This window comes from Neovison vison, chromosome 8 (genome assembly GCF_020171115.1).
Source record: "Neovison vison isolate M4711 chromosome 8, ASM_NN_V1, whole genome shotgun sequence".
NCBI lineage: Eukaryota > Metazoa > Chordata > Mammalia > Carnivora > Mustelidae > Neogale > Neogale vison.
In genome coordinates, this window is record NC_058098.1 from 38,730,001 (window position 1) to 38,757,309 (window position 27,309).

General features: G+C 38.5%; 1 protein-coding gene across 5 annotated transcripts in view; it reads right to left on the reverse strand.

Annotated features, from left to right (window-relative positions):
- The window catches only part of TASP1 (taspase 1), a 283,764-nt gene that overhangs the window by 72,892 nt on the left and 183,563 nt on the right, over positions 1 to 27,309 (reverse strand). For 4 of the 5 annotated variants that reach the window (XM_044263461.1, XM_044263466.1, XM_044263465.1 and 1 more), the window contains one exon: positions 567 to 677. In XM_044263461.1, the coding sequence (XP_044119396.1) occupies positions 567 to 677 (111 nt within the window). Of the gene's footprint in view, positions 1 to 566; positions 678 to 27,309 lie in introns of those variants that run through there. The other variant, XM_044263464.1, reaches the window with a different exon arrangement.

Here is a 27,309-nt window from a genome sequence, read left to right on the forward strand (position 1 = left end):
CAGTAAGAAGCTTCTTTCTATGTCTGTTACTGTGTATGCTGTTATGGGTCACCAGTGCTGTGTGGAACAAGCAGGAAATAAATACACAGTCCCAATGTTCTTAATATTCGACTTTAGTAAAGGTCCTCGGTTCTAAACCCATTTGAAAAATATGCTTTAAGCATACATTTAAAAATGAATATTCAGGGGCGCCTGGGTGGCTCAGTGGGTTAAGCCGCTGCCTTCAGCTCAGGTCATGATCCCAGGGTCCTGGAATCGAGCCCCGCATCAGGCTCTCTGCTCAGCCGGGAGCCTGCTTCCTTCCCTCTCTCTCTGCCTGCCTCTCTGCCTGCTTGTGATCTCTCTCTGCCAAATAAATAAATAAAATCTTTAAAAAAAAAAAATGAATATTCATATTTTACATGTTTACCTATGCAAAAAGATCAGAAGAATAGACATGTATAGATACCAGTAGAGCCTTCTGGCCTTCCCATACCTTAACATTATTAACTTAAGGACATAATTCTTTCCATATCTTAAAGAAATGAAAGAGAAAGACACACACATAAGGTATATGTCCAGCTTACCTAGAAGTGTCTGCTTATCTTGGGAGGAGTCAGATTCTGCAGAACACCTGCAAGTTCGAAGAACAATCACTCCTCCAAGCACGCCATCTTCACTGGCCAGGAAAGGTGAACCTAGACAAGAATGGCAAATGGTCATTTTTTCATGAATCTTACTTTTTTTATTTTCAATTTTCATTTGATTATAAGAACAAAAATGTGGTATGAATAAGATCTTGAAAGATGCCCATTTTCTGACTACCACCATTGTTTTTGCCTTGTATAGGCTTGATGGCAAATGCAGGCTTATGCCCGAACAGGGGCCATTTGGCAAAGACAATCCCAGATGCTGCCAAGAAGACTTGAGTGGGGGTGAAGTGTGAATTACAGTATTCAGAATGGAACTGGAAACACTACCAGATTAAAGGACCAAAACACAAATACAGGAAAAAATGCTCAGCAAGTCTCTTTGATCAGCTCTTAGGGATCACTTACTAGGCTCTCCCTGCTGTCAGGGACATGCCACCAAAAGCTTTGATTTACTACCTTAAATTCAATTTTAAACAATAAGCCACAAACTTTATTACAAACATTTAAAAATGATCCTGATGGTTTACACAAATAAGGTGAAACTGTATTTCTATTGTAAGAGCTTGGTGGTTAGAAACAACCAGGCCTCTTTAGGATCTCACACACTGAACCATTGTGAGCATCTCAAGAACACTACACTTTAAAACTCCTCATTTTTCCTCCCCAAGGACATCTCCTTTGAACATCTGGCATAGCAAGTAAGCACGTGGAGAACAAATGCAAAATTAACCCAAGCACTATCAAAGAAAGTAGTAAAAATAAAAACCAACCAAATTGGACTTGGGGAAGCTTCTGGTTAAACTTGGTAAATTAAACACATATATTTATCTCCACTCCTTACAAAGGCATGACCCAATGAGGACAGAAAGGCAAATGAGAAAAAACAAAACAAAACAAAACAAAAAAAAAAAACTGACCTTTTAGAAAATGAAAAGAAGATGGACATTAGTTGGTTCACCTAGTAGACCTACAGAAACCTAAGCTTTCATGGTGGAACAGGGTTGAAACTGGGTTGGGGGGAGGTACCCATAAGAAATCACCCAATTTTATCAAGAAACTCAAAAAGAAGAGATACAGGGTGGGACTGAAATGAAGATGACTGGTTTAGAGTGTCCAAAAGGACCTATCTTTACTTTTTGGCCCTTCAGTAATAGTTTGCCAACTCCTGATCTAAAGCCTCAGATTCCTGCATAGAGAGGAAGTTACTTCTTACTAACCCAGAAGATGCCAGGATATTTAATCTCTAGAGAGGATGAAACAGAAGGACTTGAGTCTTGGGCGCATCAGACTCAGCACAGGGCAGAAGGGAGGCTCCACAGTGAATACAGGATATGGAAGTGGAAGTCTTAATGCTAAACAGTGAAATAACCAGCTCCTTTATCTAGAGGCTCCCAGGATACAAGAAGTCAGGCTGACATCCTCCAAACAAAAGACTGGAAAATTCCCTTTCAGCCACACAACTAGCTTAAGAATAAAGACCTACCTGAGAGACCCTAAAAAAGTCTGCCTTATAGTGATGGCTTTCAGATGACAGGTATGACTCATTCAGAAGGTTTTCAGTTCAACTCTTTGGTATTTAACTGTTAAGGATGTATAGATTACCTAGGATCACTAGTTGTTTCTGTTAGGCTCTAGAGAAGACAGAGATCAAAACTAAAAAGCAACACAGAGAAAACTTAGGAAATCAACTGAGCAAAAGGAAAGAAAAAATAAAAAGAGAGAGAGTGCAAGAAATCACAAGAACAGTCCAGAAGGTCCAATATGTGAATAATAGGAGTTAAAGGGAAAAAAAAAAAAAAGAGCATAGAAGAAATGAAATTTCAAAGAAATAATTAAAAAACATTTCTAAGAATTGAAAGGTAAGTGTCTGGACTAAAAAGGCTCATAAACATCCCAGAACAACTCATGTAGTTGCCATGGAGGTATATCATTGTGAAATATCAAAATATTGAAGAAAGAAAAGTTTAAAAACTTCCACATGGAAAAAAAAAAAGTCATATGGAAAGGAAGGGGATCATAATGGGATCAAATTTCTCAACAAACTAGAAGATCAGAAGGCACCTTCCTCAAAATGCTAAAGGAAAATTATTTCCAACCTAGAATTCTGTATGAGGCCAAAATGTCAGTCAAGTGTGAAAATAGAATAAAGCTCTACAAAGTCTCAAAGAATTTACTTCCCACATACTTTCTCAGAAAGCGGTAGGATGAACGTGCCTTGGCAATGTGAAGGAATAGGGTACATAATGCGAAAGAAAATCAGATCTGGAAACAGGCGATCCAAAACAAGAAAACACAAAAATATTCCCAGATGGCACTATGCAGCAGGTTTAGAAAGTGGACAGTCCAAATTGGAGGAGGAAGCCAGAGGAGGCTGGAAAGATATTTCCAAGGGGAAAATAAATCAAACCTACAGAATATATGTTGGGTTTGAATTTATTAAGAGGAAATGTTTCAGATTTTGAGGGAAGTTTGATAATCAAGAGTGACTGGTATAAAAAAACAAACAAACAAAAAGAAACCCAAACAATGAGGCAAGTATTAACTGCAGAAAAAATATGAATTTGTGTAAGAAAGGAAACAGCATCACAGTACACCACATAGTGCAGATGCCAATAGCTGGAGTCAAGAATAAAAACTCACAATACTGACAAGCTAGGAAAAAAAAGGGAGGGGGACATAGTACATCAAAAAGAGGAATGGTACATGTAGTATGGGTAGGTTTGGGGTTGGAAATATAGGAGAATTAAATCCTTGCCTTTCCTGGTATGAATATGAAGATATCTTAATTTGATATATAAATAATATCTATAATTGGAAACTGAAGGAACAGTAGTACAAGTGTGTTATGTTGAATTACAGATTTAAGTTCTAAAAGAAATAGCTATGAGAGTTAAAAGTAGTAGCCTCAGGGGAGAGGAAGCTGGGGAAAAGGGGACTGGAGTTGGAACAGGGAACCATTCATTTTCATTTTAAGTCTGGGGGTATTGTTTGTCTTTTTAAACCACTTACTTGTTTTGCCTTGCAAAGAAAAACAACACAAAGTTAAACTGTGGAACTGGAGTAAATGTTTTAATCCTCAGCCTCTTAAAGAAGGGGGAAGGAGAGAGGAAATTCACAATCATTGAGAAACGACCCTGCATGAGGGCTTGGTTCCATGCTTTCATGTTCTATAGTTTAGTTTTCAGAGCCACTGAAGGGGGTCAGAGCAAATCTCCCCAAAATGTGTCATTTTGGCATGTGGACTCTTTTGAGCTGAAGGGAACCAAGACCCTGCGGGCCCAAGAAACTTTTGCCTCATCCTTAACTATCTAGAAGAATTTAAGTTGGGGTTTTTTCCTAGAATTAGAATTATCACTAGGAATAAATTTTATCTGAGCAACCCATCAGTATGGCAGGGCAAATATCTAATTACCAAACATCTGTCTTCTTACTGCCTATGAATTGTCCTCCTCCCCTTTAAAGCCCCAGGCCTCTATCCCATTCCTTAGTTCAGCATGACAGAAATACGTCATTGTACCTTTCTGTCTTTGAACCTGTCATGTATAAGGTGTTCCTGTATTATGAAATTAAATTTAACTTTCTCCTGTAAACCAGCCTCATATCAATTTAATCCTTAAACCAGCTGGAAGAATCTTTGAAGGATAGAGGAAAATTTTCCTCCCAACACTACTGTGCCATGAGGCATTTTTTAAGTGATGAAGAACCTAACATTCAGAGTGGTTCAATGACTTGCCATAGGCATGCTACAGTTGAGCAGAGTATGTGGTTTTCCCTAATGACTCTTTGAGCCCATAGTCCTTGCTTGCTTTGCAGCAATGCCTCTCAGGGAATGGGAAACTCTAGATAAGCTCACATTCTAACTGCTGTTACTAACCTCCACCCCACCAGCACTCAAACTCTTGACACCTCTAGAACAGTTCCTTTCCATACCAAATCTAGGAACTTTTCCTAGGTTCCTAACAGCTCATCCAAGCTCAAAACTCTATATCTCTTCCTTCTTGGATGACTCAACACATGAAACCATGTCAAATCCCAACAGTTCACCTTACGACTATACTTGAGCTAGACTCTGCCCCTTCATTTCCACTGACAAGACCCTCAATGTACTCTCATTGTACTGAAAGCACTGTAGTAGGCTCCCTGCTCCAGTCATTCAAATCTCTAAATCAGCTAATTCATTTAATATGCGCTATGTGCCAGGACTCTTCTAGGCACTGGGGATGAAGCAAAGAAAAAAAATGAAGTCCTTGCTCACATCTAGTTGAACAGGTTTGAGGACAAGTACATTTACAAGTCAATGAAGAAATTCATCCAGTTACTGATAAGCACTGAGAAGAAAATGAATGCTGGTAAATGATAGAAGGTATGACTTGAGCAGGGGCTACTTCACATCAAAAGTCAGAAAAAGTCTCCTTAGTTAAGGAGCTAACCATGTGAAGACTTGGGGGAAAAACATTCCAGACAGATGAGCAAGCAAATGCAGATACCTTAAGGTGAGAAGGAACCTGGATGTTTCGGAAATACAAGACTAGAGTGGTAAGAGCTGAGTGAGGGAGAGGGGAGAGGGCAAAACATAAATTCAAAGAGAGGCAGGACCAGGTCACATAGGGTTGCAAAAGCCCTTGTGAGTACAGCAAGGAGTCTGGATTTTATAACTGCATGTGTGATGAAAAGATGATGAAATCTTTAACCAGGAAAATGACAGTTCTTGTTTACACTTGCAAAAGGTTACTCTGTAGTATGAAACAGATTGGCAGGGCAAGCATGGAAGAAGCAAGTCACTAAAGAAGGTGCAGTGACAGCCCAACTGACAGATAACAGTTGCTGAGGTGAGCCTGCTAGCAGTGGAGACTGTCAGCAGAAGCTGAGTCTGGGACATATTCTGCAAGTAGAACCGAAAGGGCTATTCATAGAATGAATATGGGGACATAGGAAACAGAAACATCAAAGTTTACTCTAGTAAGAAGCAGACATCCCAGCTATGATTGCATCATTACACCATTCAAAAACCTTCAATGGTTCCCAAGTGCCCATAGAACAATGTCCAAATACCTTAGCCTGGCACCAGTCCTCCTCTCTCTTCCCTACTTTATCTTCCTATTTATTTTTACACACCAAATGCTTTAGCCAAACTGGACTTCCCGTATTCCATTTCTCCAAGATTTCCCCCTGGGCCCACTGTAGGGAACTATTCTTCCTGAATCCCTTTCTCCCCATGAACGGAATCTATCTTCAGTGCCTTTTATACAGACACAGCTCTCTGGGTTGAGGATATCTCACCTTTAAAGCACGTTTAGGGACTAATGAAATGCTTCCACTTATTCACTGCCTTCTCCTATCCCCAATCTCCTCAACACACCACATGCATACATACACGCACATATACGCACATATCTTCCCACTGACACCACTGCAGTGTGGCCCGAAGATGGCAAGACAGGATAGTAATGCAGAGAGGGAGATGGGGCTCCCAAGGCACCATGGAAGCTACATCAGGACTCCTCACTCTCAGTATGCATCCACTCAATAATTTAATAAAACAATGATTAGTGTATATTTGAAGATTTCAAATTTTTCATGGAAAGTACTCAGATTTCATATTATCATTGTGATACTTAAAAGAAAATACTCACACAGAAGGCCTTGTTTTGAGTCTTAGGGTAGCAACCATGCATTCTTTTTTTTTTTTTTCCCAATTTATTTATTTTCAGAAAAACAGTATTCATTATTTTTTCAACACACCCAGTGCTCCATGCAAGCTGTGCCCTCTATAATACCCACCACCTGGTACCCCAACCTCCCACCCCCCCGGCCACTTCAAACCCCTCAGATTGTTTTTCAGAGTCCATAGTCTCTCATGGTTCATCTCCCCTTCCAATTTACCCAAAAGCACATACCCTCCCCAATGTCCATAACCCTACCCTCCTTCTCCCAACCCCCCTCCCCCCAGCAACCCACAGTTTGTTTCGTGAGATTAAGAGTCACTTATGGTTTGTCTCCCTCCCTATCCCATCTTGTTTCATGGATTCTTCTCCTACCCACTTAAGCCCCCAAGTTGCATCACCACTTCCTCATATCAGGGAGATCATATGATAGTTGTCTTTCTCCGCTTGACTTATTTCGCTAAGCATGATACGCTCTAGTTCCATCCATGTTGTCGCAAATGGCAAGATTTCGTTTCTTTTGATGGCTGCATAGTATTCCATTGTGTATATATACCACATCTTCTTGATCCATTCATCTGTTGATGGACATCTAGGCTCTTTCCATAGTTTGGCTATTGTGGACATTGCTGCTATAAACATTCGGGTGCACGTGCCCCTTTGGATCACTACGTTTGTATCTTTAGGGTAAATTCCCAGTAGTGCAATTGCTGGGTCATAGGGCAGTTCTATTTTCAACATTTTGAGGAACCTCCATGCTGTTTTCCAGAGTGCAACCATGCATTCTTAAGAAAGACATTTTTTTTTCCCAAAATCTATGCTTCAGCTTCTTAAATTATAAATTATGGATATTAAAAGATATTTTTTCTGGTTGTTATAAGGACTGAATTATACATATGAATTCTGCAACCTCTTAAGAGCTACCAAAACATTTGGTGGTAGTAACAGTGATGATAGGAAGACACTTCAGCATTTTGCTGATTCTCCAAAATTGTCATGTTGAACAGGATCTATTACTGTACCTACTTGGTTAACCTTTCACAATAGCCAGAACCAGTGTTCAACTAACATTCAGTAGTGGTGATAGGGTATCAATTTTCCAAGTTAAAATGTTAAACAGTTTCTGTATATAAGGAAACACTATTTATTATTCTTCCCAGTAAGAAAAGAAAAATTAACATGGAGTGACATTTTAGGCACTGTGTTAGGTGCTTTCACACCCATCTAGGTAATCTGAGATAAAAAATAATAAAATAAGGGGTGCCTGGGTGGCTCAGTTAGTTAAGTGACTGCCTTCGGCTCAGGTCATGATGTTGGCGTCCCAGGATCAAGTCTCACATCAAGCTCCCTGCTGAGCAGGGAGTCTGCTTCTTCCTCTGATCCTTCTCCCTCTCATGCTCTCTCTCTCTCATTCTCCTCTCAAATAAATAAAATCTTAAAAAAAAAATTAAGACAAACCAAAGTTCCATTAATACATATGTAAGAAGTTGCATAAAATATCTAAAGAAGATTAATAAAGACATAATAAAAATTAAGCTTCATTCACCCTAAAAAAAATGTCCCTGGGGCGCCTGGGTGGCTCAGTGGGTTAAAAAAATGTCCCTAACAGATTGCTTAAATATCCAAGTCTAAAACTGTTATGGAATGAAATTATAATTATAGATGGTAAGAGAAATAGTTACTGTGATCAAATGTATATAATCTGAATATTCATTTAAATTGTAAATCCATACTGTAAAAAAGGAGACACTTACCAAATTTTTGCCATAATTTCTAAGGATGAAGAATTTGAAGAATTTGAAAGGAAAATCACTGTAAGTATTAAAGTAGAGAATTCAATGGGAAAATGAATCCATAGACTATTGACTGCTAGTACCAGAATCTTAATTAGCATGATCTTTAGTAAAAAGGCTCATAAAATCCAATGGCAGGAATGTGATGGGTTTCAGTAACAGTTGGAAATCGCTCTCTATGGACAGTAATGCCTACCAACAGTTCCAGAACTATATTCCTGACAACTTTCACCACCAGAGAATTCCTCTTTTTCAGTTTTAACATTCTCAGGGAGCATCCGTTAGATTTAGGAAAATTTAAAAACTTGACAGTCCTGGCTTTAGTCAAGGATTAAGCCTAGAACAATCAATTGTGACCAAGAGGTCAGTGAAGTGCAGTCATGGATGGACAGACAAATCTACAGAGGCCCAGAAAACACATATGAAGAGAACACTGAGCCACAGAACCAGGAAATCAGGATCCCATATTTGGTGTTCTACTTGAACTTAGACAAGCTACTTTATCGCTCTGAACCTTCCTTTCTTCTTTCGTCTGAAAAACTGGGAGACTGGTGACTGTTTCCTTTGCTGTGCAAAAGCTTTTGATCTTGATGAAGTCCCAATAGTTGTTTTGCCCTTGCTTCCCTTGCCTTTGGGAACTTTCCCAACTTCTTCTAGGAAGAAGTTGCTGGCGGCTGTGGTTGAAGAGGTTGCTGCCTGTGTTCTCCTCAAGGATTTTGACAGATTCCTTTCTCACATTGAGGTCCTTCATCCATTTTGAGTCTTTTTTTTGTGTGTGGTGTAAGGAAATGGTCTCCCTGATATGAAGAATTTGAGAGGCAATGTGGGGGACTTGGGGATCCCACAAGATGGGATCTGGAGGGAGACAAACCATAATAGACTCTTAATCTCACAAAACAAACTGAGGGTTGCTGGGGGGAAGGGGGAGGGAGAGGGTGGTTGGGTTATGGACACTGGGGAGGACATGTGCTATGGTGAGTTCTGTGAAGTGTATAAACCTGGTGATTTACAGACCTGTACCCCTGGGGCTAATAATATATTACATGTGAATAAAAATTAAAAACTTATTAAAAAAAACTGGGGGACTGGACTAACAATCTCTGATATCTCTATCAGTCTAATAGGCTGGATTATTTTTAGTTTTAGAGATTCGTATCTGCCCACAGCAGCAACCAGCCATTACCTGATGCCAGCAAGACAAAACATTAAAGCTCCTTTTGCAAAATCTGGTACAAGGCTTCCTCTTTAACATGTGAGAATTTATCAAGAGAGTGATTCTATAGCCAGAAGGCAGCTGTTAGGGATCCACTATCTCATTACTTTTAACAAAGAACCTCTGTCTTTTAAATCCATTTTTGCACATTGCTGTCTTCTTTTTAAAGTCTATATGCCAAATCACTTGAATGTCATTTTCTTTTGGAGAAATTACACATATCAAGAAAAAGAAATAGAAAAAAAGAGAGACAAAGACGGTGGTTTGAAGTCTGATGAACAAGAAAATGAAGGGCTGGGGAATAATGAATGTTCCATACCGCAAACAGAAACCTCTAACTCCAAAAGAACAAGAGAGATTATTATAAATAATCTTCAAACACAGAAATAGGATAATAGCTTATACTTCTTGGAAGACCAAGGACCTCTTTCCTAAAGATACACTTGAGTTAGTTAATCTTTCCTGGATGTGAAATATAAGCAGAATGACATGAAGGTCCATAACATAATGAGAGGAGCCAATCACAATGTTCAGAAGCATTACCTCCATTTACAAAGTGCCACTACATTTTTTTAAATTTTTTATTTTTTATAAACATATAATATATTTTTATCCCCAGGGGTACAGGTCTGTGAATCGCCAGGTTTACACACTTCACAAAATTGCCACTACATTTTGCTTTTGAAAAGAAGTCTATAACTTTGCCACAATCATCCTATTAGATGTATATTAACTGCATCCTATCATTTCCTGCTCTCATGAAAATCCTAATGTAATGATTATTACTATATTCATCTGACAGATGAAAAACCAAGCCAAAAAAGAAAGAATCTGAAGCACAGGGAGGTGAATGACAGGCTTTCAGAAACACAAAAAGGAAGTAAGGATCAGGATACTAACCTGCTGACCCAGATCCTTTAACTACAAACCTGAGGACTCCCCCTATTGCATCTCTACCACAACTCATGGGAATCATGATCATTCATGGTTTTCTGGTGATTTTTAAACATAGTTTTAAAGACCCCAATTTAACTCTTAAAAAAAAAAAAAGATTTTATTTATTTATTTGGGAGAGAGAGAAAGAGAGCACGAGCAGGGGGAGGGGCCGAGGGACAAGCAGACTCCCCACTGAGCAGGGAGCCTTAGGATCATGACCTGAGCCGGAAGCAGATGTCTAACCAACTGAGCCACCCAGGCATCCCTAACTCTTTTAAGAGAAGAGTGTGGCCAATAGCCCTTTTGAAATCCCTTATTACCATAATTTGAAAGATAGAAAAAATTAACTTGTTTCAGAACAGAAAACTCCAAACTATAATCAGAACCTAAACATATCAGAGACAGTCCATGGATAAATTTATTAACTCTGCCATAAATGTAACAAGTAAGAAACCAAACTGAGTCCATTAAAGCTTCTGTTTCCTGATTTAACCAATCACAGAATACCCACCTAATAATGCCCTAGAAACGACAAGAGTTTGTTGTTGTTGTTGTTGTTTTTTAAGTCTGACACAGGGTCAGCTAAGGAGAAAAGACAATACACTTCTAAAATCATACTGGCAGTTATAAAATAAATAAATCATGGAAATATAATGTGCAACATGGTGACTACAGTTGATAACACTGTATTGTATATTTGTAAGTTGCCAAGAGGCCTTAAAAGAAAAAAAAATGCAATTATATATGGTGATAGATGTTAGCTAGACTTATTGTAGTCATTATTTTGTAACATATATAATCAAATCAGTATGTTGTACACTCAAAACTGATATGTTATATGCCAATTATACTTCATTAAAAAATCATAAAGCAGTTTAAGAAGGATCAGTAGTTATCTTTTTTTCCTGAATATTCCAGCCAAGCATTCTGTCTGCTAGTGGAGATATCCAGAATTCCACCAAAGCACCCTACACAGCAATGACAGCATGAGAAATGTGAATCCCTGAGAGAAAGCAAGTGAGAATGGCGCACTGACAACTAGAAGATTCACTGAAGGGGAAACAAAATTGTCTAGCTTTCCAGCCTGGCACATTCCATGTTAACTTTAACGAGTAGGAAAAGGATTCTCTACCCTCAGACTCTAACAGATCACCCCAAGCTCCTGGGAAATACAGAGAACACCTCTGCTCCACAGTTAGTTACCATCTAATGTCCATCTCCAGGAGTGTCAAAAGGCAGAAAAGGTCAAAATGGTGATAGTGGTGGAAGACAGGGATCCAGACTGGGCAAGCTGCCCCCAGTGGGGGTAGGGTGTGGTGGTATAAACTCATAATTGCTTATTAATACTAGATTAAAGCAAATGTGAGTATAACATTCATTCAACAAATATTTCATATTTCATAAATATTCACTTTTTAAAAAAATTTAAGAATCAACTCTGTGTCAAGCACTGTATGGGGCCCTGGGTATAGAGTGATTACGGCAAAACCTTTGTGTTCAAGTGCTATGGTCTGAATGTTTGTATCCTTCCAAATTCATAAATGGAAAATGCCCAATGTGATGGTGTTAGAAGATGGGGCCTTTGGGAAATGATCAGTCTCCTTACAAAAGCAGCTCAAGAAAGCTCCCTTGCCCTTTCTGCCATGTTAGCTTATAATGAGAAGTCTGCAATCCAGAAGAGCGCTCTCACCTGACCATGCTGGCACCCTGATCTTGGATTTCCAGCCTCCAGAACTGTGAGAAATTAAGTTTCTATTATATATAAGCTACCCAATCTGTGGTATTTTGTTCTAGAACCCCAAATGGACTATGACATGATGGGCAATATACAGTATAATCAGTGTAAGAAAGGGAACTCGGGGAGCCTGGGTGGCTCAGTGGGTTAAAGCCTCTGCCTTCGGCTCAGGTCATGATCCGAGGGTCCTGGGATGGAGCCCCGCATCGGGCTCTCTGCTCAGCAGGGAGCCTGCTTCCTCCTCCCTCTCTCTGCCTGCCTCTATGCCTACTTGTGATCTCTGTCTGTCAAATAAAATAAATAAATAAATAAAATCTTAAAAAAAAAAAAAAAGGAACTCAAGCAACATAGGGAGATACAGTGCTAAGATGGGTTTAGAGGGAGAGAGCATTTTAATCAGGATGGTCAGGGACAGCTTCCCTGATGGTGACACTCGAGGAGAAAAATACAAGCAAGTGAGAGAACAGCAATTCAGGTATTGGGGTCTTGATAATTATTTATTTTGCTGCTGGCAGGTCAAGTGGCAGAGTTTCTAGCGGATAATGTCTTAGGTGCTACTGTCTACCTCAGATGTAGTGCCTGCAGGTGGAACAGCTATCTTATGGTCATGAAGAAAAAAGCCACCCAGTAAAGATTACCAAGAGTCTAAGCTACTGACGCACTGTGAAGCTGCTGTGCCAGCTTTGGACTGCTTTCAGACTTCTTACGTGAGAAAAGGAAAGCCCTCATTTTGTTAAGCCCCTGAAGCTGGGTTTCTGCCATATTAGTTGAACATAATCCCAAACCAAAATGTTCCTTTATCCATTTTTCTGACAGGTTCTGTTAGGTTTTTTCCTCCCCCTTACTCACTTGCTAAACTTTTTATGTGTTAAGGCAATAAGTATTTGGTCATGTGTGTTGTAAATATTTTCTCTCAGTTTGTTATATATATTCTGATTTTGCATATGACTTTTTTTGTAATAGAGAAATTTTTAATGCTTATGTGTTCAAATTTATCAACTGTTTGCCTTTACAGCTTCTGTGCTGGAAGTTTTGCTCTAATCCAAAATTACGAAAGTAAGCAGTCCATTTTTTGCTATTAGTGCTTTTATAATTTGATTTTACATTTAAAACTTTAATCCACCTAGAATTAATTTTGGTATAAGGACAACAGTGGAGACCCTGCTTTATCACTGTTTTCCATAAGTGGTCAACAAACTGCCCAACATAAATTTGTTGGAAAATTCATCTCTTATCCACTGATTTGAAATGCATTTTTATCACACACTATATACCCATATTTTTTTGTATCTATGTCTAGATTATCCTGTTCCATTGATGAAACTATTCCCATACAGATCCCAAATGGCTTTAAATATTGTAGCTTTATAGTATATTCTAACTGACTGGGCCCGTTTCCTCTCATTATTCATTATTTTCACAATATTCTTTGTTACTTTTATGTGATCTTTCCATACGATATTAAGAATAACCTTGCTTATATTTTTACCTCTCATTCTCACTGGCATTTTCATGTGAACATAATTTAATAAAATTGTGATTTTGCATAACACTTAGTTTGTCTTGGTAAATTTTTCCAAGGAAAGCCTAAAGATGGAGATAGTTATATTCCTGAGACCTCCAAATGGTGGAGCCATGTGAATTTTTAGACAATGAAATGTGCCATGGCATCCCTAAAATAAAATCTGCAAGCATGCCTCTATGTAGCTTAAAAGGATCAAATAAGTATTTTTCTAGAATATCTTCTGAGATGTTAGTATGAAAAAAATATATATTTTTTTCTTCACAGTTAGTTCTTTCTTTCTTTCTTTTTTTTTTTTTTTTTTTTTTTTTTGGAGAAGGAGAAAGAGAGAATGAGAGAGAGCGGTCAACAGGAGAAGAAGCCCAATGTGGGACTCAATCATGGATCATGACCTGACCTAAAGGCAGTCGCTTAACCACCTGAGCCACCCAGGCATCCCAGTTCTTTCTCTTCTTACCCATCTTACCTGATTAACCACAGTCTGTAGTCACCGTTCATAATATTCTCAAATCAAGAAAATCATTCTTAACAACCTCAGCCTACTCACAAAACAAGACAAAGCCAAAACTAAACCTCTCAGTTCAAAGAGAGGTTGGACAGCAAGTCATCTATGAGTGAAGTGAAAACACTGAATTGGCTAATATTTCGTTCAACTAATCAATTTTAAGTAACCCTAAGTGTTTGAAATATGAAAAAAAGTTATCTGGGGGTGCCTGGGTGGCTCAGTGGGTTAAGCCGCTGCCTTCGGCTCAGGTCATGATCTCAGGGTCCTGGGATCGAGTCCCGCATCGGGCTCTCTGCTCGGCAGGGAGCCTGCTTCCTCCTCTCTCTCTCTGCCTGCCTCTGCCTACTTGTAATCTCTGTCTGTCAAATAAATAAATAAAATCTTTAAAAAAAATAAAATAAAATAAAGAAAAAAAGTTATCTGGGTAGACAAGGTTTATTGCTCATTGAATCCTAGATTCCATCCCTGCTAACTATCTTATGGTATTTACAATATTGTCCAAGGGACCAATGTTAACAAGCAATGTAATTTGCTTCAGGATGGCTATGCTAGTATTTATCTTGACTTAGTCAACAAAATCAATATGATCGAATAATGCAGATAAGCATCTGGGAGTTCAACAGACTGTCTCCACCAATTACTGACTGCACAAAGACCTGTAAAGGACATCCAACATTTACGAAGAGTTTATACCCATCTGTTGCTGTTCATTGTTTTGGCTGTTCATTCTGCTTGGGTTTCTCTTTCTCAAGTAGTTTCAGCATATATGACATTATGTCCTTTGAACAAACTTTCTTCACTTTTTACTTGGTAAGGAAGGATCCTGCTTATTGTGTAGAAGTACAGGACATTGAGGCTTACCATCATGCTTTTCATTCAAACGTAGGGTCAGTTTAATATAGCACCTATAGTGTGTGCTCTTTGCACTTTGCTTTTAAGGCAATAAATAAATCTATTGTCCTGGGGCAAAATTGAATTCATATAGCCTGCCTGGAAAGCCTGATAAAATGATGTGATTTTTGTGATGTAATAAGAAATACATATTTTGGTCTTTGTCCATAGTTCCTGGTACACAGGGCCTAAAAACCACATAATTTCCTATACGAGAGCTATTGGAACATTTACTGTTATAATATTTAGTTTTGTCTCTGATTCCTGAAATAAAAGTAAAATGGGTATCTCTTGTAATTTATAACAAGCCCCTTTCAACTACACCTGAGTTTATGTAAATGAGGTAACTTCTGAAAGACCCTAGGTAACCTAAGAATGGGGGCTAGCTATCAAGGGAACCAACCAAGTGATTACAGAGGATTGAAACTTTGGCCCCAACACATTTCACCTCAGGGGAGAAGGAGGAGTTAGAGGTTGAACTAACTGCCAAGGGCCTATAATTTAATCAATCATGACTATGTAATGAAGCCTCAATCAAGACCTAAAAAGATAGGGCTTGGAGAGCTTCCAGGTTAGTGGATTCAGTGATGAGAGAAAAACTCTCTAAAAGGCCTGATAGACAAGAGGAGTCATTTTAGATTTCTTTCTAAAGTAGTCAACACTACTGTGTATCAACTTTTTTCAAATCGAAAGTGTTTTATGACCAACCACACATACACTGTAATCTGCTTTGTGAATGAGTAACCCAAAGGAAAACCACCTTTTCCTTCAAATATTAATCAGTTCTCCTACTCTCTCCTCCATCCCTTTGATAAAACTCAAGATTCTTACCTAAATGCTAATCTATAATGTTTTGAACTTTTACAAGATGTAAAAAAGTATACAACCCTGTAAAAACTGCTCATTCTTGGGAATACTTTCTTCCCTTTGAAGAGCATGTTTCCCAAGCAGCTGTTGCAACCTGGGCTTAAATAAAATGCTCTTTCTTACTTTAGGAAATTTTAAAAGATTTGTTTATTTTGTGTTGACAACAGGGAGAGCACTGAGGCCAGAGAAGGCACAGCAGCTCCGAACCCCTTCCTACACACCTTGCCCTATGCATCTCTTCCATCTGGTGGTTCTGTTATCCTTTTTTGAAAAACTAGTAGCCTCATAAGAAAACTGTCTTCCTGAGTTCTGTGAACCACTCCAGCAAATTAATTAAACCCAAGGAGGGGGTCGTGTTAACCTCCAATTTATATCCATAGCACAGATAACAATATGGGTTTGTGAGAGTGGCATCTGGACTTGGGGTAGACGATAATGCAATCCTGTGAAATCCAGAGTCCTTACCTTGGGGGATCTGATGGTATCTGCAAGTAGATAATGTCAGAAGTGGGTTCAATTGTAGGACACCCAACTGACTGATATCAGAGCATCAGAGAATGTGATGTGGGAAACCCCCTACATACATTTGGTGACCACAAGTGTTAAAGTGAGGTACTGAAAGAAGAAACACAGGAGTGTTTTTCCTTAGCAAATGGTGATTGCTAAGACTGAGATTCCTGTAGGTTTCTGTATACTCCAATATTTTTTCACTTTATTATTCTATTGAGAGGCATATAGTTAAGTAATTATAAATGCAAGTTTCTATCCGTGCTTGAGCTTACAACTCTGGTTCTAGAAACACTGCATTGTTACACTGTGAACTTTAAATGAATCTGTCCTGTACCCATGGACAGTGAGTTAACATACCATGAACATATAACAGTGCAGACACCCATTAATGCAGAAGGACATCACACAGAGGGCTAGACTGCAATAAGACAATGCATCAACACAATAATATGTGTAGTTTTGTATCTCACTTAAATATTATTCTCTATATTTAGTGAAGTCATTGAATTCATTAAATACATGTTCTATACAGCATTCTATCAAGCAGGTATGCAAACACAAACAAAAAAGTTTGTCTCTGAAAAATTTATAATCCTGTTGGTGAGACACAGTTTACTTAGCTAAAAGCTAGTGAACAGCATATAATACGGATTAAATGTTTATATATACAAACTCATCTATGCAAATACTTACACACATACTATAAGTATGTACGTATACCCCACTAGAATGTAAAAGCAATATGCATAGATGGAACATACATATATAAAACCACTTGTTTGCCAGCCACTGTTAGAATAGTGTCTGATACATAACAGGTGATCAATAAATATCTATTAGATGAGAGGGCGCCTGGGTGGCTCAGTCAGTAAAGCAGTTGCCTTCAGTGCAGGTCATGATCCCAGGATCCTGAAATCAAGATCCACATCGGGCTCCCTGTTCAGCAGGGAATCTGATCCTCCCTCCCCCTGTTCTTGTGCTCTCTCTTGCTCTCTCTCAAATAAGTAAATAAAAATTTTTAAAAATATATCTATTAGATAAATTAATGGATAGCCCATTAGTGGGCCTTGTGTCAAGTGTTTTAAGACTTGAGAAGGGCATACTTACTAGAAGGTTCTAGAATGAGTAGTCACAACTCTTGACTACACAAGATGAACCTTAAGAAAAGTCATACAAAAGAGCAAAGAGTACTCAGAATATGGTGAGTACTTAATACCCACTAGATGATCTAAACCTAGAGAAGGATTAAAAGGCTACTTGAGTGTGGTCATGTGGAGGGATGCTGTCCCAGGCACAGGCAACACTGGGAAAAGAGACAACTGAGTCTCGACACATAAAAATTTTAAGGATTGATGAGAGGAGCCAAGAAGAGAAAGGACAGGAGTAGAGTCTGGAGATCCAAGGTCCAAGAGTATAAAGAATGTCTATGGTGATGTTCACAGTGGGAGAAATGACATGAGAACAAACAAATCAAACTGCCTAAACTAAAAAGATCAGAGGGGAATGGCAAGGAACCAGTGGTCCAGAAATGATCAACTTGCAGAGGAAGAAACAGACCTGAGGGATCTTGTGACAAAAGGGAAGAATGAGATGAAGCGATAAGAGATAGCAATCAGTAATCAAGAAAGTAGCACCATCTCCAAGATCTGCTTCGCGAGGTGGTAACAGTGGTCACATTAAACCAAGGATTTAACTTCCTAACAGAGCCCCAATAATATTTTTAGTTATTTCAAAAAGTCAAGCAAGAACTGCTAGACCCCAGAGCTCCCACAATCAGAGTGGCAAGGCACTCTATTCTTGCTGGGACTGTCACACACATAAATTGGGTTAAGGAAAATAGAAAAGTTATACTGAAAAGGAAGGGGGGTGTAGCAAAAGGTGACCAATCATCTGTAAGAGTGTGTGAATATCATCGTTACTTTTCCTTCATTTACCTTTAATTACATATTCAACCCAGTTCTAAGTGCTGGATTACATTGGGAAACAAGATACACTTGGTCTTAGCTCACAGGGAGGTTACATTCTGATGGGGGAAAGAGCCAAACAAGAAAATACACACACACATTATTTATAATTGTGACAGATCCACAGTGGAAACAAATAGGGGGCTCTTGGGGCAGGTAAGACCCACTCTTATCTGTGAACAGAGATGTTCACAGGCATCTCTGAGTAGGTGGCATTTTAATTTTGACTAAAACATGAGAAAGGAACCAGATGAAGATTGAAAAGGGGAACATTCCAGAGAGCAAACAGCACAGGCCAATGCCCTGAAGTGTGAAAGCCTGGGAATTAGTAAAAAAAAAAAAAAAAAAAAAAAGATAAATATATAAATAAAATAATGAGCAAGGGAGGAGCGTGACCAAGTATGAAGTTGAGGTAAGGGAACAAGCAGGAATCAAATTAGAAATGCCATGAGGTAATGTCTGCATTTTATCCTCATTATAGTGGAGGGTCGTCAAAGCAATAGAGAAGGAACTGAACAGGCTGCTATGTGGAGAATAGACTGGGTTGAGGGTAGTTGTCACAGGAAAAGGCAGTTAGACCACTGAGGATGTTTCTACAGTAATCCAGATAAGAGTTCCACAGTGAGTGAGTGTGAGAGTTATCCCCATGTCCCCTGGACAGTCTCCCTTGCCAAGGCCCAGCAAGGTGGCAAATCGACCACACCCCTCACTGCCATACTGAGTACATGCTTCAGCAGACACTGCTTAGAGTAGAAGTGGGACAAGAAGAAATTCCACTGGGGACTGACAGCAGGTGCTCTGCCAAGGAGAGCATTTGGGTCACTGCTCTCCATTAGGAGGCCCATGTACCACACTGGAATGTGGGTATGCAGTCACACACCTAGACCTGTCATTTTAATCAAGTTATTTACATGTCCCTTCATCATTATATAAGATCCACTGTTGGACCCTGAGGACAGCTGTCAGAATCCTGGGCACAGCGAGGTCTGTCGTTTCCTGTGAAATCCTTTCCCTGGTCTACTGCTCTAACTTCTTTCCCCATGTGGGTCCATCATGGCCTTGTTCATCTCTGGAATTCCCTTCCTGTCCTAATTCAGCAGAGCTCTAATTTGTTAACTATAGGTGTTGAGGAGGATCTATTTTTCAACTTGTCATTCTTCACTAAATAAAGCCCTAGAACTTTTTCTTTTCATCTTCATTGTGGAATTTCAGTTGCAATATTTGATTTAATTGTAGATTTTTATAGTCTACACATGCCTAGAAGACTTGGGCTTTGGATAACCTTTCACTATGTCTAATAAATAAAATTTAAAAAGAAACTGCAGAAGTAAACCATAAATGTTTTAAAGACTGTCCAATAGGGAAAATGAGAGCCATGAATTTTTAAATTTTTATCTTGAAGAGCAAGATCTTATCATTTATTACAGAACAGCTAGAAAGAAATCAAAGGTAACCAAAATTTTTTAAACTCCTTTCCTTCATTTGTATTTGTAAAAGGATCTATACTAGAATAAATATGTTATCAATGGCACTGAAAGGCCAAATTGATTTGTCAGTCATCTTTGTTTTAACTTACAGAAGAATCGGCAGTAGATGCCAAAGTCAAACAACCATAAGGAAAAGTAAAATAATAAAATAATAAGATAAAATTAAATTTAAAAGCTTGTAACACGAGAAGGGCCAAAAATAAAAGTAGGCATGTGGTAGGGAAAAAAAAAAGGCAATATAACCCATAAGGAAAATTGATTTTTTTGGCCCATAACATACTGAGAAGGGTAAAAAGTGAAAACGGGGTTCTATAAGTTATACCTGATCATTTAGGTAAATAAAATCTGAAAAACAGTATGGTGTACATATAATAGGGTGGTTTTGGGAAGTATCAATCAATAAATAACTCTTTATGTTAAAAAACAACTTTAACGTAATTTTTATAAGAAAAAAATTAAAAAATATAAAACCATACTGTAGATCCACCTAAAGGATTTAAATTAATCTAAAATTAAATGCAGAAAAATATTCTACATATTACATATAATAAAGAATATATAAAACTATCACAACTTCATAAATAGCCATTAGTAATCTAAAATAAAGATGATGTGTCACTTTTAAGAATTTTAGGAACTCCATAAGCATGTTTATCCAGATACACAGGTATATACACACTCACAATTTCATAAAGAAAGTTGCTAGGTTAATAAGCTGAGATAAACACTGAAATGTCACTCTAAGAACTTGGGGAATTCCACAGAAGAAAGATCTATTTTGGACCTGTCTCCCAAAAGGGGATAATTATGAAAGAGCAAAAAGATCCTCCACCCACAAAACTGCCCAACAACACAGAAATCAAATGTAGCACCATTGTGAGACTCATAAAAAATTCTAAATTTGAAGAGGGGATAGAAGGATGTTTTCATTTGTGCATTTTCAATTATGCATTCCCACCAAGACAAACAACTAAATATAGCCTGGTCAGTGGTGATGCACGAAACCTTAATCTAGTGTGCAACCAATAGGTTAATATTAGAAACAGTGGTGAATCCAAAAAGTTTCAAAACAACACATTTTAGGGCCACTTTTAACAACAGAAAGATCTATGCAGACAGTTGAGTGAGCCATGTTTTGATGGCAAACACCCTGAAGGAAAGAGGATAATGCCAGTAATTCAAATTTTTCATTTTCATACTTAAGTTTATGCATCAATTTTGGGGCTAAAGAAAAGAAGAACCACCCACTTTCTGTACCCATCTGGCTGGACTCCACCTCAGGACTCCTGAGCCCTGTGGTTGTTTCATGTTCATGTCTGTTAATGCTACCACTCAGCAAAAAAACAGATTTCAACATTCAGGTAGAGTAGCCAACATACAATATCAGGACCTGTGTATTCAGAAAACCGTGCATTTTTCATTTCATTTTCATTGTGACAAAAGGTTGGCATGGCTACACTTACTAGGGGTATACACGGTTTGAAATTTATACTAATGTAAAGAGTTTCATGGAAACAATAAAATACTCACGTCATGCCTGTAGTTAGGTGGTGTCTTTCTTTCTCCTTAGGACTGCCCATAGACTTAACCAGATTTGAGTTTCCTATCACCAAACTTGTCCATATGACAGTTCATCGACTGGCCTCCGGAGGTCGCTCCCCATCACTCCTCAAAGATTTATGCTCTTTGATCTTTGTTTCTCTGACATCCATCCTGCCATAACGTTAGTGATTTCAAAGTATGGAGATTATGCTTCCATCTCTGACCCCTCAATTCCTAGACCTCTTCTCTCCCAAGAATCCTGTCCTTTACTCTATGCCAGCCACTCACTCTATAATACCATATTGTGATTACCAACAACTTCCACCTCTTTTATACACCTCACTTCTAAGCATCTCAATCCCCCTTTCTAGTGCACACTCTCTAGTACCCAGAATCCAACAATCCTTCAATCTTTCCCTTGCCCACCTCAAATCCTCATTTTGGTCCTTAAGTGGGCTAAAATCTACAGTCCATCATTATAATTAATTCCCTGCAGAAACTATCAGCTATTTTACCCTACTCTTGACCATCAAACTCATCTGGCAAATTCCAATCATTATTAAATCCAACTCCATATCTACACCTCTAAGCTGAATTTGACTGGAAAATGGCACTACCATGCTAACCACTCATGATCACTAACTCAATTTGGGCTCTCAATGTTGCCCAGAAATCATACATTTCCCAATCATACATTTCTCATTTCTCCTCAAATTTCCAATATCTCCTCCTCCATCCTAACACTGGAGCTGACCTTGCTTCCCCATTCCCCAAGAAAAACAGAGGTGAGAGAGAAAACCTCCATACATCCTCATCACATCTTTGTGATTTGAATATTATCACAAATGAACTAACTACTCATGTTCTTCCTAGGTCAATAGCTGTGCCTGGCCATCCCTTCTCACTCATCACTCAAGTGATTCCAGCGTCCCTCTCCATCTGTCCATCACCTTAAATGTCATCTGCAAACTCTTAATTGTCAGGTTTATTTTAGCCCAGGCCTTCTCCCTGAACTAGAGACTTGAATATACAATTGCCTTATTAACGTTTCCACCCGCATACTTAATAAACACTGCCTGGAACTCCTATCTTCCCCCACAACTTACTCTTTATGGAGGCATCCCCCTGTCAACAAAAAGAAACTTCATTGTTTCAGTTGTTCAGGCCAAAAGTCAAGTCATCTTTGTCTCTCCTTATCTCTTACTCTGTATCAACTGAGTAGCTATTATGCTAGCTCTCCCTTCAAAAACTTACCAGAATCCAACCACTTCTTTCCCTTCCACCACCATCACTCTACTCCAAGCCTATCTCTTGCCTAATATATTCTGAGAGCATCTGACTGGTCCCCCAGGTTCCATTCCTGCCCTCCATGTCTGTTGTCAGACTGTAGCCAGAATGACCATGTTAAAATGTAAATCAGGTCATGATATTCTTCTTATAAATTTCCATGGGTAAGTTTTTGCATAATGGTCCTTACTACCTCTTTGAGCTCCTCCCTAACCATCTTCCCCCTTGTTCCCTCTGCTCCAGTCACACTGGCCTTCCTGCTATTCTTCAACCTCTACAGACACATTGCTACCTCTTTAGCACATGCTGTTCTGGGATGTTCTTTCCTTCATGGGCCACATGTTTCCATCTCTCACCTCTGAATTTCTGTTCAAATGTCACCTTCTAAGGAGCTCTTCCCTGACCATGCTCAAAACTTCATTTTTCACTGTAGCTCTTATGACTGTACAACAGATGAGAAGTTTACCTATTTATTTACTGTTTGCCTGACTTGACAAAATATAAGCTCCATGAGGACATGGATGTTGTTTATTCACTACTATATGCCTTGTGCCTGATCTAATGCTTGAAATATAGTGTTATGTTCAAATACTTACTGAATAAAGGAATAAATGCATGTTTTTGGAAGCATCAAGATGGAAGGACTTTTCTGAATCATCTAGGCCAAGGACTGCCAAATTTCTTCTGTAGACAGCCAGAAGCTAAACATTTTCAAACTCTGCAGGTCATCTGATCTAAGTCACAACTATCCAACTCTGCCATTGTAATGTAAAAGCAGTAACAATGTGTAAACAAATGAGCATATCTGTGTTTTAATAACATTTGATTTACAAAACCAGGGGGCTAGCAGGATTTGACCTGTGGACCATAGTTTGCCAACCCTGATCTCAATTATTCTGTTGCACTGAGCATTAAGGCCTTAGTCACCAGTTCTGCCAAAATTTATTAAACAGAGTTCATAACTTCTAGAGCTAGGGCCATCTAGACCAACCATCCAATCTAACCCCTTTGGCAGACATAGATGCTTACCTAGCATCCATTTTCTCCTTCTTTCTACCTAAAAGAAGCCCATTTCATTGAGGAGACAGCAGTGTACACAGCTAAGAACTATGTTTCTCAGCCTCTCTGTAGCAAGACATGACACTTCTGGCCAATAAGATACACAGAGAAGTCCTGTGGAGGGCATTTTAGGAAAAGTCCTTTAAAGAGGGTTGACTGGTGGCAACTTTCCCCCTGCCCCTCTTCCAGTTCTAAATGCAAATGTAATACTCAGGGCGTGGTTAGAGTCACACCCTATAGATTGCAGAGTAGGAGGAGAGGAGTCAGGTACATCGAAGACACGGTGGAGCTCAGGCACAGGTCCTCCAGATGTCCTATTATAAAAGGAAAAACTAATCTCTGGTTAAGCCATGATAAGTGGCTTTTAAAGAGAGAAAATGAATATTTGGTTAAGCCACTATAAGTAGCTTGTAAAAAAAAGAAAATGAGTCATCCAAGATCCTAAAAGCCAGCCAGACACATAAAAGAGACTTGAACTGATCCTGCGACTTCCACTTCAATAGTCTTTCTCTCATGCAACTCCCCACTCAAAGAATAAAAGGTACAACATGCTATTCCATGCAGAACAGATAGCATGTGATTTAGAAAAGCTTTGTTCCTATCAAAAAATGATCATTTCCCAGGCTCAGATAAGTAAGAATTCTGGAGTTTTACCTTGCTTCAGATGTCAGTTCCAAACCAATGACAGCCCCTAAATTAATCCTATCATTCACAACCTAAAGAGAAAGACAGCTCTTCTATATAACTTTGCTAGAAAAGTCCAGGGAGGGTTTCAGTTTGCCTGACTTGGATTCCACACTTATTCTGGAACTAGCCACCATAGTCAGAAGGAGGATTATACTGCTTGACTTAGACTGGGTCACATGCTCACCCCTGTGGCATGGGAAATCGGTCAGCCCCTCCCAAAGGGGGTCTCATTGGTTCCTCCCAGTAAACAATAGGCTCTGATATCAGAAGACACAGAGAGGAGTTTGAAGTGTGTGCCCACACATACACATACACATCACTTTTTGTGCCTGTCCCAGGAAATTAGTAAATGTGGGTTGTAGGCTTAACTCTCTAACTAGATGCAGGTCACCCAGTTGATATATGATCCTTGGCTCTGAGTTTTCCAATCACTTACCAAAAGGAGATGACTCATCCAACATTAGTCTTTAAGTATTAAAAGATGGACTTAAACAGGATATTGAGAAAAATCTTGGAAAAGTATGAAGTGCTATATAATTATGTAGGATTATTATAAGTGAATAAATACAACTGATATAAAAGAAAATAAGAGACTCTTTCCTACCTCACCCAAACCTATAAAAATCTTTAACACATCCTTTACAATGATGAGTACCACAGAGGGCCTCATATTGCAGTTAGCCCAGACCACAAAGATAGGAAGTCTTGTGCACCACCTTCCTGGGACTACTAACAGGCCCATAATGTTCCTCTCAAAAATGACTTGACTTCTTCAATTCCCATATTCTCATAACCTCCTCTATTCTCATATTCACCTCACTCTGTTGATCGTTAAAATCCAAAATAAAAAAATTTTAGGTAGCCATATACATACTATTTCAAACTTTAAATGCCTTAGATGAATGGACATACTCATTTGCTGTAGCCACAGCAAATAGCAAAAGATTGAAGCAATCTAAAGGTCCACTAAAAAGAGGCTATATTATAAAGTTGTGCCACATCCATATAATGGAATAGTATATAGCTGTTAAGAATAAAGAAACTCTAAATGCACTAACTCAGATAGGATTTCCTAGATACATTCAGTAAAAAAAGCTAAGTGAAAGATTGGTATGTAGTTATATTGCTACCATTTGTGTAAAAGGCAAGAAAAGAACACACACCATGATGCCAGGCATAAAGGCATGGAATCTCTTGGGATGAATACAAAGAAACAAATTACCTTGGTTTTCACTAGAAAGATGAGCTGGGTTTGCTGAAGAACAGAGTGTGGGAGAGACTATTTTAATCTTTTGTATCTTTTGAATTTTGCATCATGTGACTACATTAACTTTGTACCAGACAGACAGACTGAGAACACAATACAGCGTAAACCTATGGAAGGACAAAGACACCACCAGGTCATACAGGTCTCTAATAATAATTAAACACAGACGTTGAAGCATTTGGCTGCCAGAATAATCAATCCTAAGTTTAATAGTCTAACACAGTAGTTGTGTTAACATATTAGGGTGGTGTTTGGAATGTAACAATCAACCTGCCTCCCCTATCAACTTCATGAAACACATGGTCACCCAACACTTGAGCAAATACATGCTTCTGTTAGCAAGAACAGAGGATGAACTAACCAGTTAGGTAGTCAAACAAGAGCATCCTCCCATCTATGTAAGTATGTATGTATGTATTTTGGTGTGCACACACATGTAAACACACACACACAAAAAAGTATCACAATAAATGAGTAGACAGATTTTTAATACATTTTCCATTTCACAAATACTTGCTAAGGATACACAAGGAACAGTTATGAGTGTTTTCAGCAACAACTACCAGAAACATAGACCTAGTGTACCTTAACAAATTGGAGTTTACTTTTCCCAGCTAACAAGCAGTCTGGAGGAAAGTGGCTTCTGCATTTGTGGTAGCATGTCTACAGTGTCAAGGCCATTATTTCTGTGAGTCTCCTATCCATTCCCGTATGGCAACAAGATGGTTACTCTTACCCCAGGCATCACATCCATATTCAGGATAGGGAGAAGGTAAAGGAGGTGATGTCATCACTTTTAATCAAGAAAAGAAAAGACTGTCCCAGAAACCCTCAAGCTGACTCTTAATTGTAGCTCGTTAGCCTGACCTATATTGTATGGCTTTTCTGAAAAAGAGTCCTAAAACATAAATATTTAATTTTTACAGTATATTCAAGGAATGCAATGGCAAAATAAGTTCAGAATGACTACTGAACGAACCAGCCCACAGTGTGTGCTACAAGTACTGATAGGCTGTAAAAGTTGGCATGTAGGGGTGCTAAGTGTGACCCTAACAGTTTATATGCTTTATTGTCTGCTTTCAGAATATTTTAAAATATGACAGTATGACAGATTTTAGATTGGATACACAAGGTGACAAGTAAAAATACTGAAGACTTTTCATAAATCCAAAAATAAAAAATTAATGTACAAGTTATATATCTATATTTATGTGCCTTCTTATTAGAGGCAACTGACCTGCCAAATAAATGCACATCCAAAAGTTATACACATTTTCTTTCTGTATATTTCTCCTTAAATGTAAGTTTTCATTTGTTTAATGAATTATGTTATAATTGCAATTAATTTCTCAGGATCTATAGACAAGTTCTGTTCCCTCCAATTTGTTAAAGACTAAAGTTCTGTTATAACTTAAGTCACAAAGAGTTGTTAATTTTATTATAAGCTTTTCTGAAAAGAACATCAGTTACCCTATAGTGTCACCACCAGTCTGCAGTACAAAAGCATTACATACATACAAATATTTTTTCCTGAGCCATTTGCAGGTAAATTTCAAACATTGTAAGCCTTTTTCCTAAATACTATGTAAGAGACCCCCCCAAGAAAGACATTCTCTTACTAACTAGAATATTATTATGTTTAAGACTATTAATGATTCCAATTAACAAGACTATAAATTGGTAATTTTATGAATAATAAGTATTATCACTAAATCTGTTAAAACTTCTCCAAATATCTCCCCAAATATT